General features: G+C 33.2%; 1 protein-coding gene across 1 annotated transcript in view; it reads right to left on the bottom strand.

Moving 5' to 3' along the window:
- Positions 1 to 4,249: 4,249 nt before the first annotated feature.
- The window catches only part of LOC127867281 (guanine nucleotide-binding protein G(q) subunit alpha-like), a 46,428-nt gene continuing 37,817 nt past the window's right edge, over positions 4,250 to 12,860 (bottom strand). Inside the window, exons 4-9 of the mRNA XM_052408333.1 lie at positions 12,541 to 12,701; positions 10,203 to 10,331; positions 9,591 to 9,720; positions 8,418 to 8,571; positions 7,650 to 7,745; positions 4,250 to 4,583 (exon numbers count right to left, since the gene is read on the bottom strand). Of these exons, the coding sequence (XP_052264293.1) occupies positions 4,501 to 4,583; positions 7,650 to 7,745; positions 8,418 to 8,571; positions 9,591 to 9,720; positions 10,203 to 10,331; positions 12,541 to 12,701 (753 nt within the window). The 3' untranslated portion in view covers positions 4,250 to 4,500. The remainder of the gene's footprint in view (positions 4,584 to 7,649; positions 7,746 to 8,417; positions 8,572 to 9,590; positions 9,721 to 10,202; positions 10,332 to 12,540; positions 12,702 to 12,860) is intronic.

The raw sequence follows: 12,860 nt of genomic DNA, 5'->3' as shown, positions 1-12,860 counted from the left end.
TGGTATATAATATATGATAACTGGTTTAATAAAATGTGTCACATGGATGAATGCAAACCTGTACGACTTTGTTTCTGAAAAAAGTACTTTGTGAACTTGATTGTAATGAATCGCTATATAGATCCACTCAGCTACAGTTATTGCAATTCAGAATAGCTTCAAAGAAGATTATGTCAAGTTACTATATGTATAAAACACTTTTATAAAAGCTTCACTATATGTGTGCCTTTATATACAACCAGAGACCATTTTCTGTATCAAATTAGACTATATTTAAGAAAGTACCAAAACTAAAATATGAATACAATAACAGACACTGCCCTTGAAGAGATAACCAACAGCTTTGACAGTGTAAACCTAATTTTTGCATTAGACATACTCAACTATTTAATAAATAATTGTAACTTTAATTGTGTAACATTATAAACATAGTGGCAAGTATCAACACAACTTAAAGTGCTTAAAAAAATCGCACAACGTTATATAAAGCATCAATTGTAACATCGTGACAAAAATAAAATCACAAAACTTTACGAGGGCTTTCGAGGTAAATTTATTCGATGAGTATTATTTTTGTTTACATTACATATGATAATATTTTCTGTGATGTAGAGACACGTTGATTACACTATTTGATACCATATAATACTTTTCCAAATATTGGTGAATTACTCACACTAAAGCATTAAAGGCGAGACGACAATTTCTTCAACTTTTTAGGAATAACATAACATTACATTAAAAACTAATTACATAAACACATTACAAACAAATGTATGCTACGCACTTACTTAAAACGCAAACATTAAAGAAATTCAGTGACCTGAAACAGTTCGTAGCATAATCAAGTTCACAAGAATTGCAATAATGCACCATCAACTCAATCCTGATGCATTCATACATAATCGAGCGCTTTGATTATGATTGATGGTAATTGCATACTGAAAATGTAATTATTATAGTGCAATCTTTGCTTTCCAGTACCATTGTCTGATTATTGACTTTCTTTTTCCATTGTTACATGTTAATTGAATCGATTGTTTAGGTAAATAAGATTGGTTCACAATGTGTCTTACCTGTATAAACAGAACTCGTAAACTAATGTAATATTATCATATAAGTCATCATGTCTCAGCCTGGACTTTTGAATGCATCCAAAAATGTTTCATCATGGGATAAATCTGACTTGCTTGTTATTTTGTTGATGTAGGCCGCGTTCGTGATGAATTATCTTCTTTTATCTGTTGTTTGTCAGTTTCGGCATCAATATACCAGTCATACATCTAAAATCTGCTATTTTTGGTCAAAAATTTTACTATGAAAATATGAATTAGCAAACATTGTTGAGGTACCGAAATACTTTTAATAAAATACATATATTGAACCTCTATGATCGGAAGTTTCGTTTGTTCCTCGTGGACGCTCTTGTCTTCTGGTACATGTATTACTGTTTCTGTTCTTTTGAAATTCATAAAAAACTGTCTTTAGATTTGCTGTTCTGTTAAAATTAATGTCATTGTGAATATTAAATACCTAACACTGAACTACATTCAATAGTGCTATACGCACAACCTAGTTCTTAAAACAAGAAACAAAAACACAGATAGGAAATGTAATATCTCACACAAATATGTAATTTCTGTTTTGTATCGGTAAAGAACTATAAATTAGTGCCGCCCAAAATGTTGTTGAATTATCTGCGACTTTATTTGTTTTTTTATTTGTATACATTTACGATATGGTATTTCTTGATTGTGTGAGGTAAACTTGCAATGTGTGTATCTTCTCCAGAAAAGATGTCTTCTCCAGTATATTTATAGTAATTTATGTCTATATACTAGTATTTGCAATTTAAATCACTTTTCTTGTTTTGTTTGTTTTCTTCGTTTGCGAAGAAAATGTATTGCTACACTTAGTTAGTTGAACCCTATTTTCGTTTTATCGATTGCAATAAACGAAAGCATACGGCATCTTGAAATATTACCGAGTCAATATCCTGGGTCAAACTAGTACTTGGTGTCTTTGGGGAATCTAAAGAACGCTCCTACAGGTGATTTCAATATGAAGCTTCAACAGTCGTTTTCTAAGGTCGCCCATAAGGAGATAACGCATTTTCCGTAAACAAAACTAATTAAAATATGGCGCCATTTTAAAACTGCATGCATTTCTATCAACCTGATAGCCAATTTAATTAATATGTAATAGTTAAGGAATAGTTAAGGAAGTCAAGTGAAATGTTTTAAACCTTGGTCAAACATAAGAAGGTCATTGCGCGATCAATATTAAACATTTGATTTCTTAAAAATGTATAATTATTAATTAAGTATTAAAAATACAGAAAACATGGTTAAAAGATAATTTTTCAATTGCAACATAAAAATTTGTCATATGGTAAACGTATAATACAACTACTAATTTTAATTTATATGTACGATGACTTTAAGTCAAGTCAACAACAAACAATGTTACAACGTGTTCCTGTTTAAACTTATATGATTTAAAGCAGTCAAAAACATTAAGATTAAAACACATATTTATTAATTATGTATTTTATAATATTATTTGATTTTGTGTTAAAAGGTTTCAACACTCTCAAATTTGTTTAAGAAAGCGAGTTTTCATAAACCAAACTAAACACAAACTTACATATCGGTATAAGCAAAGTTTGAAATGTCACACTTGCCATAAACTAAGTTATAGTAAACCTTATAGACAATGTATCATAGAATCAAAGCGGTACTTTTGGTAGTGATTACACTCATTTTATGGATTAATTGTATACTTAATAATCTGTATGCGATAAGAACGTCATGTGAACCTTGCATTCGGGTCATTCTAGCCCCTTTATGAAATGAACGTTTCATACAAAAGCTATTTGTAAAGAACATGTCCAAATAACAAATGTACATTCACCTAATCACATGTGAAAACTATTGACCTATTTTAATTATGAACCAGAAATGGCGCGGCAGAGGCCGACGCGTATCCCCACGCCGCATGTTTGACCAAGGGGGCAGGGTTGGTAATGGGGCCATGCATAGTTGAGATTGACCGTATTGTCATAAGAGATGTTCAATATCAATTGGAAGTGAATCGGTGTAGATATGAAGAAGTTAATGTAAAATAACATACAACAGGAGATGTGTTTTGTCAGAAACACAATGCGCCGCTTTGATTTATAAAAATAAATCATTTGGCAGGTTCATTACTTACCTCCCTTTAAAGCTAATAACTTCCCTTGGATTTGTTTATTGACCTTTGACCTTGAAGGATGACCTTAACATTGACCTTTCACCATTCAAAATATGCAGTTCCATGAGATACACATGCATGCATACACATATCAAGTTGCTATCTTCAATATTGCAGAAGTTATGGCCAATGCACCATACCAGGGGCATAAACATGAGTGAAAATCTCTGACCCTGGCCCGACCCCAACCCCCCTAACTTTTGACCCAGGGGTCAGATCAAAATTCCAGATAGTGCAGGGCTCGCACATATGCTCATAGCTACCATTTGTGTAAGTTTCAAGGTTCTAGTGCTTATAGTGCAGGAGTAGATAGTGGCCAGAACGGACGGACGGACGAACGGACAAACGGCGTAGATAACCACAATATCCCTCCGCTTTTCAAAAAGCGTGGGGATAACAATGTTCATGTGCGGAACACAATCGTTGACTGAAGCACAAACTTGCTAGGTATGAATATAAAACTTTATCCTTCACATTTACATATCAGATGACACAAGCTTTCCGTTAAACCCTTGAATAATCACTTCTAAAATGCTACCATTCTTGTTTACGATGTTTGTAAAGAATATACAATCAATAATACATTACAATGCATTTCATTTCTGAAATTCTCTACACAAACACTTGTCTGTAAGCTGGCACGGAAGGCAAAATTCCGCTGTTCACTTGGCTTTTGACTGGTGAATTTATGTTTTCATGTCAATGCTATCCATCAAAATAGGATGACAAGTGATGTTGTTTCCTTGGGAATATAAAATGCAGTTTCGCATGTATGCTCATGTATAATCTTGCTGATACTAACTGCTTCGTTTGAAGTTTCGTCGGTTACTTCAAATTTTCAAGAGTCAATTCCTCACAGCGTCAAACGCCAAAGTTGTGAGTAAATAACATATCCACAAAGCAGTTATCACTTTCCCATAGATCGTCGAAAAACAGCGCAGGTTAGTTTTAATAATATATAAATTGATGTCAAACAAACACAAAGGAAAATGGCCGACATAGTATGGCTGAGTCTTTAAAGACGACGGAACAACCCTATCATGTTTGCGTCATAGAAAACTACTATGGCAACGGTTTCCATGTAGAAAATAATCGTTCTTGCATGATTCGTCCGGGCACTGTGTGTGTGTTTTTGTTTACAAGCGCCGTATAACTGTTTTTACAACAGTCACACCGATGTAGAAATGAAGGTTTAAAAATCAAGGTCACTTTTCATGACGACTCCACAAGCGTTTCGCCGCTTTTTTTTTACACTAAATTGTATTCCTTCAAGTTACGCTGTAAAATAGTATCTTTCGCTACTGCAAACACTAACCGGATATTTTCGGTATCTGAAAGAAGACAAGTTATACGTTTTTAAATCAAAAATAGATTTGTAACAAAAGTGATTAATGCAACCCGCTGAGTCCACACATCTACACTTGATGGTGGAGACATTTGTTCACTATTTAGTTGAATTTAATTCAAATGAGTAATGTGGAAAGAATTCGATTCAAAAACTATATTTTCTATGGACAAGCTTACCAACGGACAGAGAAAGTCCGATGTACTACCTCTTAGTGGGGAATAACAAACATGTTGCGACAAAAAAGAGATTCCAGTTGTTTGTCTTTTGTAATTTTGAAGATGACAGATATTTGGTTGCACAATGGTAAGTTTACATTCTCATTATTTACCGAGCCTCAAACGGATTTACTGGAATACTGCGTACAACTGCAGATGCTATAAATACAAGTAAATAAATCAATGCGCTACCTTAATTTGGGCTCGAGAAGAATGGCTGTAGAAATTGTTGTATAAGCTATATACACACATGTTTTGCTATTTGACTTTGCTGATATTCAACCCGAAGCCCCCAGGATTCCAGGTAAAGCGGCCATTTCAACATTTGTTTATGTTCAGCTTAATGTCGTTTTAGAAATGCTCAAGTCCTTTGATATTTTGAGCGAAGGGCTTTTGAAATAAAATGTTTTCATCAATTAGATATATGTTTATGTAACTGATATTGTATTTGCAATTAAGAACAACACTTCTTTGTAAATAGAACGTTATATCAGTAAAACAACTAAATAAAATATCCCGGACACACCAGGATATATTTTTAGCCTGATTACATTTTTTGTTGTGTCGTGGGTTCTTTTAGAGTCGTGAGTATACAGAACGCGTGAAATCACTTGTTACAACCAACGTTCGAAATTGATGCTGTTCGTTTCGGAAAAATAGTTTTGACACAGTCAACATTGTTTGGTAAATAAAAAAATGCGACAAAAAAGGTAACTATTGTAATTCATTATAACTCGATACGTTTTGTTCATAAAGTGTTCCTAAATAACACAGAATCGTTATGCATCAATTGTTGACATTTTTTTCACACAAAAAAATAACCTCACCTATTATGTCAGTTTTAAGGCTATATATAGTACGCATATCTTGAAAGTGTAACAGCCAATCAGAACCCACGGCTCAAGAAGAACTGCATTTTTCAAGATGGCGGTTTAACACTATCAATACAAACGATTATTTTTTATGTTTACAGACGATACTCATTTGAAAAAAGCAACCAGGGGTTAATAATAATGTTTATAATGATTCATAGCCTTAAATTTATAAAATATTTGTGATGTAAGATCTTTATGAAAATTACCAACGACTCAAGAGGTATGTGGTATATTTAGTTTGAATAATGATATTATTTTCCCATAAAATTTCGTTAAAAGTCTTCTTACATGTCTCCTGGTAATGTAAAGGTCTTGAACAAAAGTAAGTTACTTAAATTGTGCAATAACATGTATTGTCCCCTTTTAATTTCCGGACTTTATTGATTATTCTTTTCTTGATAATTGTATAGAAAATCAATAATCATTTTATTTAAACCATCAACAATCCAGCTTTATAATGTCACTTACATTTTAATTGTGCCGGAAGTTATTGTTTCCATTTAACTTATACACGAATGCAGCAATTCACAATATTTAATATAATGATAATACATGTTTACACTTTGTCCAATAATAAAGCCTAAATTGATCGCATCACATAATGAACAGTACAATAGAAATAAAAGTCACATATTTTATCCATCTATATATTCCAAAATAGCTGAGTATAACATTTTCAAGGAACTGTTTAAATTGTCGATGTTGATAGAAAGGTTGAAACCGAAAAGAAGAAAGTTGTTTACGTTGCATGACGTCTTTTAAAGTTATAATGTCATGTCAGCAAAACAAAATAGTACGATAACTAAATTTAATTTTCACAACTTAACCAAAGTGACCTCGTTTTTGTACACATGTGACTTGGCTTAGGTATTGTCAAAAAGAACATTTGACCAATTTTCATCAAGACCGAGACATACAGTTTTCCTCCTAACAGGCTACATAGATTTGACGCAAAGTCGTTCTCGGCCCATATAAATACACGTATGTGTATTGTGAATATTATCTTTCTGTAAATGTTTCATCAAGATTGTTTGTTGACCTGTTGATCTACCTTTTGTGTCCTTGTGACCTTTAATTAAATTCAAGCGTGAACATGCATATTTATAAGATAATTATTATGACAACGTCAGTCATAAATGAAGATTTATAATCGGTTACTCTTTTTATCAGATTTAATCTGCTGGTGACCTAGTGTTTGGTTGCATATGACCCAATTTCGTACTCAGCAAGATGTTATCAAGATAAAAAGTATGACCTTATTTCATAAGACTTTGGTTATAAATGTAGCCTCGACGGCGATAAAAATGCTTTCCTATGATTGGACTAGTTCAATAACGTACCTTATCCTGATAAAAACTCTGATAAAGTTCCATCAGGATTTAGTCGTAAATGTGGATTTAAGACTGGTAAAAATGCTACGATTTATACATTCAATACATTCAGACTGAGTCATAAATGTGACATCTATATAGTGATAAGAAGTTATTTTTCTAAAATTAGGTCTTTTGACCTTTTTAGACGCACATGACCCAGGTTTCAATTTAGCCCATTTTTTGTAAAAAATTATATTCCTACCAATTTTCGTCAATAATAGGTTAATGTGTTGCCTCTAGAGTGATAACAATGTGTTTCTTATATAAAGTCGCACGATGCCCCGATTCAAACTCTGCAAACTGCAAACGCTAAAAAGCTTGAGTACCGGTATACATGTTTTAGAAAAAAAATCTAAATGGTAACGTTGTATAAAAAAGGTGTAGCACGGGATGAAACGAAAACTCGCACATATAATATTTTGTTTTACAGTTTGTATCGCGCCAAGAATTTCCAAAGTATACATACTTATCTTGTATATGTATATATTTAATTGTATACTTACAAATAGTAATGGTAAAAAGGCGTAAGTGATTTATTTGTGATTTATTTGTTAGTGAAACTCTATAGGTTAAACCCGACACTAACCTGTGGCGCAAGTGAAATGCGAGTAGATAATTCTTTTCAAGTCCACAAACATCCGTAATATAAACTCTCTAGCAGCCTGTGAATCCTTCTTTGGACCTTAACAAATATGAAAACGTCATTTATCTAAAGATGCAACATCATGATTGACAGCAGCAGTAATAAAATCATCATGATAATATTCAATTGCAGCAATATCCATGTCATAATCAAGACCATGTGTAAATGCATAATAAGACAATCTTTAATAACCAATGTTTTAAAACAAATCCTCGGAGGAATAATGACAGTAAACTTTATTAAATAATCGGGAAAAATGTTTTTAGAATTGACAATCAAACAATTTTAGTGACTGTCACTTTCTTAAAAATAATCTAAATGTTCTCTTAAATTTTCGAAAATAATAAGACGGTTGAAGGAATCAATTTACCGTTCATTCGATTCCAACCCAACGTACCAACAAATATTGAAACATAAGCATCCATCAAACGAATATTTTAGTATTACAATCTGGAGAATAATTATTGATTATCCCAATATAACATCGAATGATGGTAAATAGATGACTTATAGTGAATGCCTAAGCTCAAGCAACCACGCATTATTAGTGTAGTTTAACATTAATTATAAATATTGAAAAATTAAACTTCAAAATTTAGAAAGTAATCAACAAAACTTAACATCAAATTTATTTCCCTCAACTTATCATAAAATCCAAAAATAATTGACACATTAACATCCTTATTCTTGGATATAATAGACCAAACTTACCATCAAAGTCCGGGAAATAATCGACTAAGTGCGAATGCATAATCTTTTCCTCTAGAAGGTCCGTCTTGTTGAGGAACAATATGACTGAAGAGTTTTGAAACCACTGGTATGTGATGATAGTGCGGAACAAGGCCTTTGATTCCTCTATCCGGTTCTGTAGAGTCAAAGAGAACATAAGTTCCTTGTTCAAAAATATATATTTTAGCACAATTGTTTCGGATACTGTGGTATCTACGATAGTATTCTAAATAAATTCCGTCAATACTCGTTAAGTAAGACACGACAACATTAAACCAAGGGAAATATCTATGTCAATACTCAGGAATGAGATTGCCAGTAACTGACAATCCCTGGATTTTTTTCCCGGCGTTCAAAGCGTAAGGAGTTAACGCCGTTCGAATCAAAGAATCTCACAAATAGCAAACAAGTGAACTTTGTGCGCATATATCCCTGGATATGTAAGTAACGTCCCTCATTCCTGAAGCTACTTTGGATAATTCCTTATAAAATCCTCTACATGCATTCAAAGTACCTCATACTCCGCAGAATGTTAGAATAGTGTACATTGTTTCTTACCATATACGTAATTGAGGATTTAAATACAAAAATATATACACTTATATACACTTTATAAAATAGTGTATTTATATTCCATACCAGAACGTGCTTTTTAATAACACATATTCACCTAAGCATTTACCATCTTGCTTTCAATATCAGATTTATTTTAGGCATTTGTGCATATCTGAATGACCTTTATTTATTCAACTGACTGATCTACCATCCAACCTACAAACTTCAATACTTCAATATTAACCCTCTCACATATTCGTTATAAATGTGCATCGCAGAGGTTTAATGAAAACGCATAGGTACATTTAAACTTGTTGGAAAAGTACCTGTTCATTTTAATGAACTTGTATTGATTTGAAAGGCATTAATTAAAAATGTGAGGCCTTTGTATTGCATCACCATATCTTTAGAAACCGTTTATATGAATTTCCAATGGATTCAATCACTGAATCCGTTTCACTGTGACTGTGTCATACAGCTAAGATTGGTAAATTCACTGTGACCATATTGGGTTGCCATTAAACAGAGATGTAATGCAAATGATATAGTCGACGGGAGATGGGATCCATAAACACAAATAACAATTAAAAAAGTACTCACCTCCTTGGCTGACTCCACTAACACCTGATCATATTCGCTTAACGCTACTAAAAACATTATGGACGTAACGTTTTCAAGACAGTGTATCCACTTGCGCCGTTCTGACCTCTGGCCGCCAACATCTACCATTCTAGAAATAGAAAAGGCCGTTGTCATTATAGTATATGTTTAGGGTACACAGTAATTTAATCCAGTGCTCCGAAGGGGCGTGACGCTTTTCTTCGAACGCGATCGCCTAAAGGCACGCGGTCCTTCACCGGTGTTCCTGCTGTCAATCGCCATTATGGCCAATGGCGACAATATCGCAAAAATATGACAAACTGAGCAACAAAAAATTTGTGTGTCGGATTTTTTATTTTAAACACAGACTGAAAACGTGCCTCAAAAAAATTGCTTGCATATCCTTAGTAGCCTATTTTTGTGACGAGAGCGATTGTGTAACTGAACGTTTATCTCGAACGTCACAGCATCAGAGTTCTGTTTGGTTAAGCACACACATTCAACAGAAATCTTACTGAACACAGTTCATTTTGCAATCATCTGAGTGCTATTTAAATAATAAGGTTCTAGTTGGGAAGTCGAAGGGATAGTATATTATCTCGACTGGCTTACCTAAAAATTACACTATCCAAGTTGAATGGATATTCTGTGATCCCAGTGGTCGGGGATCTTACTCGGAGAATATCCTGCAGAGTTGGCAAAAAGTCAGGCTGAGCGATCCTATCAACATCATCTAAGTAGCTAAAACAGAAAAACACATGGAGAGTTATGTCATAGTGTATATACGGCCATGTCATGTTTTTTCCAAAAACAGATAACACGTTTAAAAAAAAATACTAGAACAAACGTTATGAAGAAATAATACAAGAACATCATTGACATTGAAGAGTTTTATGCAGCTTCAAAATCAGCTGTAACATTACAATTGGTATCAGCCATAAGCCTGAATTATTGTGCTATTAAAGTAACAGATGAAATGATCACTAGCTCAAATCTATTAATAATTGAAATTATTTTATTTTATTTTATTTCACAAGCCCTTAGAAACATGGCTTGTGTTTAGTGTGGAGACTGAACAATGTTCCGTTTGTTTAGTCATAAACTCATTCTGCCGTAGTGTCACTGTGGCATTTTTTTGCAGATGGACTCTTGTTCTGCATCAAATACTAGTAGACGTGTCAGTAACCATATAATGCATTGGATACCATTATCGTTATCAATTTCATTGAAGAAAACAATAATCGTGGCATTTTGTATGCTAAATGCTACAGCTGGATTTCTACTGTATACCGGCAGAAAATTTCTTCAATCTCATGAAAATTGAAACTTAGCCCTGAAATGTCATTTTCCAAGCAGCTTCAGTGCTTAGAAAATATCACTAAATTTTAGTTTAACGCTCTAGTTTCCCTTTTTGATTGAATTCCTTCGAGCTTCATAAAAAGTTTAAAACCATTCACCTTTGTTTTTAAATTTCCTCATACATATTCATATAAATTCACATAAGTGTTTGATTACGATTAAGAACATAAAATTTTAACATAAAAATCATATACATACACATTTAAATAAACTTTAAGATTATTAACCATTAGCTGTTACTGGAAGAACTATATATTTGAGTGTGCCACTAAACGCAGTGTGGGACATCATTAACCACAGACGTAATGAGGCTCAAATATTGATCGGTAATGAACAGTTCGTCATAAAATATATAGGCTTAAAAGTATCTAATATGTTACATGATTCTTGTTAATACACTGTACAATTTAAGTCGTCAAATGTATTCAAGACTCTATTGCCACAAAAAGCAGTACAAAAATTGAATGTGAAAGAAATGTGATTAGTCCGTCTCCAAGTGATTCGTAGTGGATCGCAATTATTAGCTTTTGCGATAAATTGGTCAAAGTGGTGACACCATTCCAAACTTATGACTAAAACATGTCTTGAAAATCCTTCACGAAGACCAATAAATAGAACGATAGAGCCTGCAAAGCATAAATATTAAGTGTCAAAAAACGGAGTATGACCGAATGTAACTGTTTAAACAATTGGAATTGAGATCTTTAAAGTTCAGATAATTGATATTTCTTTTTCAGATGAATAGGTATGTGCTTTTATGTGTATTTACATAATTCTTAAAATTTAGGCAGTGTACTGTTTTATTGATTTTGGCATTATATATGACGATGTTTGGTATTTATGTTGTTTGTCGAATGATTGTTTTTCTTTATTGTATATAAACAAAGATAATTGTGAAAAAATAAGTAACGTCTTGTACTTTATATAACTATTTACATGTTATAATAGTGCCCATGATATTAATGTCATACAGTGTATTGAATTATTGCTACAAATGACATGGGGGATTAAGTGACAAAATGGTTTTGTTTACGTTGCGACATTTTTTGCTCCAATAAACCTCTGCAACTCTCTAGTCTTAATGAAAACCCTGTAGAGTTTTTCTGCATTTTTGAATGGGTCCGGGACACTTGGAATTGTGAAAAATGGCGTCATTATGAGTTATTTTGGGAAATTAGTGCTGTGTTTGCTAACAATTACATTAAAAATGAAAATACAATCGTTATTGATATAAGATTACAATAGTTCAACTTATTAAATGTTGCATTTAACAAAAATAATTGTGCCATATTTATGAAAACCATACATTGCTAATCTAAGGCTGTCATTGGGGTAAACTAATTTTTTTGAGTTTGGGAATGGAGCCGAATGCCCGAGATTGAGAATGAGGGTGAATGTCGGCTACACATTCGACAAAAAACACACAATATCACTACCCTGAGATCTTGTGTATTTATATCTTCAGTTGATTAAATGAAGAGTTATATTTCGTCAATACTCAATTTTTAAAATACAAATGTTTTGACAAAAACAGCTTTAATTAGTTCTATTTTCTTTGAATAACTCTTTCTTAAACAAGTTGCAGACATACTATTTAGCAGAGTCTGTCAGCTGATATTCCCTCCGCCTGTCGTAGCATTCCTGTATACCGCTATCTGCCCACAGCGCCTTGATGGCGTCCACATACTGCTGCTCGAAGGTAGACACTGTCTCGTGTTCGTGATCGATCTGGCAAACGAGGCTAGCATTGCCCTGCAAAAAAGAAAACAAATCATTACTAAGCAGTAGCAGCTGGCGTCCCAGCTTAAACAGAGCTAGTAAATACCCACACGGTTCAATAAATTTTTCAGAAGACTTGCCTCAATGGCAAGATAAAGGGTCGGTAAATACTTTAAATACTTGTTTTCTGTT

Source organism: Dreissena polymorpha, chromosome 2 (assembly GCF_020536995.1).
Source record: "Dreissena polymorpha isolate Duluth1 chromosome 2, UMN_Dpol_1.0, whole genome shotgun sequence".
Lineage (NCBI taxonomy): Eukaryota > Metazoa > Mollusca > Bivalvia > Myida > Dreissenidae > Dreissena > Dreissena polymorpha.
Note: the sequence above shows the minus strand (reverse complement) of the source record. Positions and strands in the feature narration are given on the sequence as shown.